This window comes from Eimeria mitis, genomic scaffold, assembly GCF_000499745.2.
Source record: "Eimeria mitis Houghton genomic scaffold, Emh_scaff1559, whole genome shotgun sequence".
Taxonomy (NCBI): Eukaryota; Apicomplexa; class Conoidasida; order Eucoccidiorida; family Eimeriidae; genus Eimeria; species Eimeria mitis.
In genome coordinates, this window is record NW_013569774.1 from 1 (window position 1) to 1,622 (window position 1,622).

Here is a 1,622-nt window from a genome sequence, read left to right on the forward strand (position 1 = left end):
TTTTTTTTTTAGTGTATTTGCATGCGGTGAGGGTTTCTTGTTTTTTCATTGCTTTTGTTTTTTCTTTGAATTTATAAAACTTTATTTTCCACCTGCATAGCAACAACCTGAAGCCTGCGTGCTGCAGAAGAAGCGCAGGCGACGAGAGAACATCTCTCTCAGTCAGCAGCAGCACCAGGGTGCTGTTAGGTTTTTGTTGTTTTTGTTTTGGGGGCCCAAAGAGGCCTCCATTAGGCCGAAACCATTAAAATATAGTTCTGTTTTGTTGCCTTTTCTCGGCACTTTGCTTTATTTGCAGCATTTCTTTCTCACCTTTCAGGTGTACGTACACCTCACGCCGCAGCAACAACTCAACACTTGACCAAATTTCTCCCTTCCACAGCCGTATTCACTTCTAATGGCCGCCCCACAACAGCTAGGTGCCGCTCTTTCCCCGGAGATATCCGGGGGGGCGATGCAGGGGGGCGGACAGGCTGCTGCAACAGGGGCAGCAGCGGGAGCAGCAGGAGCAGCAGCAGCAGCAGCTGCTGCAGCAGGAGAAGCAGCTGCAGAAGCAGCAGCAGAAGCAGCGCCAGAGGCATCAGCAGGTAGCGCTGTAGGAAAGGAGCTTGCATGCGATGAGAAGCTCAATTGCGCCGGAGACAAGANGTGGGGCATCTGCGCCGCATGTCTCGCCGTCCAGGTGTCGATACACCTGGGCTTCGTCTCCCTTCTGATATAGAAGACACAGAAGACAGCCTCTCCTCCTTGTCGGCGATGAAGGGGTTGCAGCAGCAGCCCGAATCTATAGAGGCCCCTGAGGAAGCTTGGGAGGGGGGAGAGGCGCTAGACCCTGCTGCTGCTCTTGCTGCTGCTGCTGCTGCTGCAGCAGGGGGACAGCAGCAGCACGATGAGGTGCCAGCTGTTGCTGATGCACCTGAGGCGCCTGAAGGTGAAGCGGAGGACGAGGAGGTTCCTGCAGGTGCTGCAGCGCAGCAGCAGCAGCAGCAGCAGCAGGAGCAGCAGCAGGAGCAGCAGCAGGAGCCGCAGCAGGAGCCGCAGCAGGAGCAGCAGCAGGAGCAGCAGCAGGAGCAGCAGGAGCAGGAGGCAGAAGGAGGAGATACACGCGAGGAGACAGCTGAGGAGACAGCAGCGGCAAGCCAAGAGACAGGGGGCGGAGACACTGCAGAGCGGCAGCCACAGTCAGACGATGAGGATATGCCTCCTCTCTTTTTCGACGTAGAGCCAGAGGCTGAGCAGCAGCAGCAGCAACAGCAGCAGCAGCAGCAGCAGCAGCAGCAGCAGCAGGAGGACGAGGACGACGATGGGGAGGCGCTGCGAAGGGAGCATATGTTTTTTCAGACTCTGCTGCAGCCCCCAGAGCTAGTGCTGTTCCCTGGAGAGACGGAGACAGACGAGGAGACAGGAGAGGAGACAGGGGTGGGGACAGGAGAGGAGACAAAAGAGGAGACAGAAGAAGATACAGAAGAGGAGATAGATGATGAAGAAAAGCCGCAGACACAAAAAACCTCCAGCGATGGATACCCCACAGTCTCCAGCCTAGAGGCAGCAGTCAGCCCCAGCAACTGTCTCCTTTTTGTCTCCTCCTCTGTCTCCTTTTTGTCTCCTCCTCTGTCTCCTTT

At 56.1% G+C, this 1,622-nt stretch overlaps 1 protein-coding gene across 1 annotated transcript in view; it reads left to right on the forward strand.

Annotated features, from left to right (window-relative positions):
* Positions 1-397: 397 nt before the first annotated feature.
* The window catches only part of EMH_0039500 (uncharacterized protein), a gene marked incomplete at both ends in the record, with an annotated part of 5,194 nt that continues 3,969 nt past the window's right edge, over positions 398-1,622 (forward strand). The window contains 2 exons of the mRNA XM_013495402.1: positions 398-587; positions 683-1,551. Of these exons, the coding sequence (XP_013350856.1) occupies positions 398-587; positions 683-1,551 (1,059 nt within the window). The remainder of the gene's footprint in view (positions 588-682; positions 1,552-1,622) is intronic.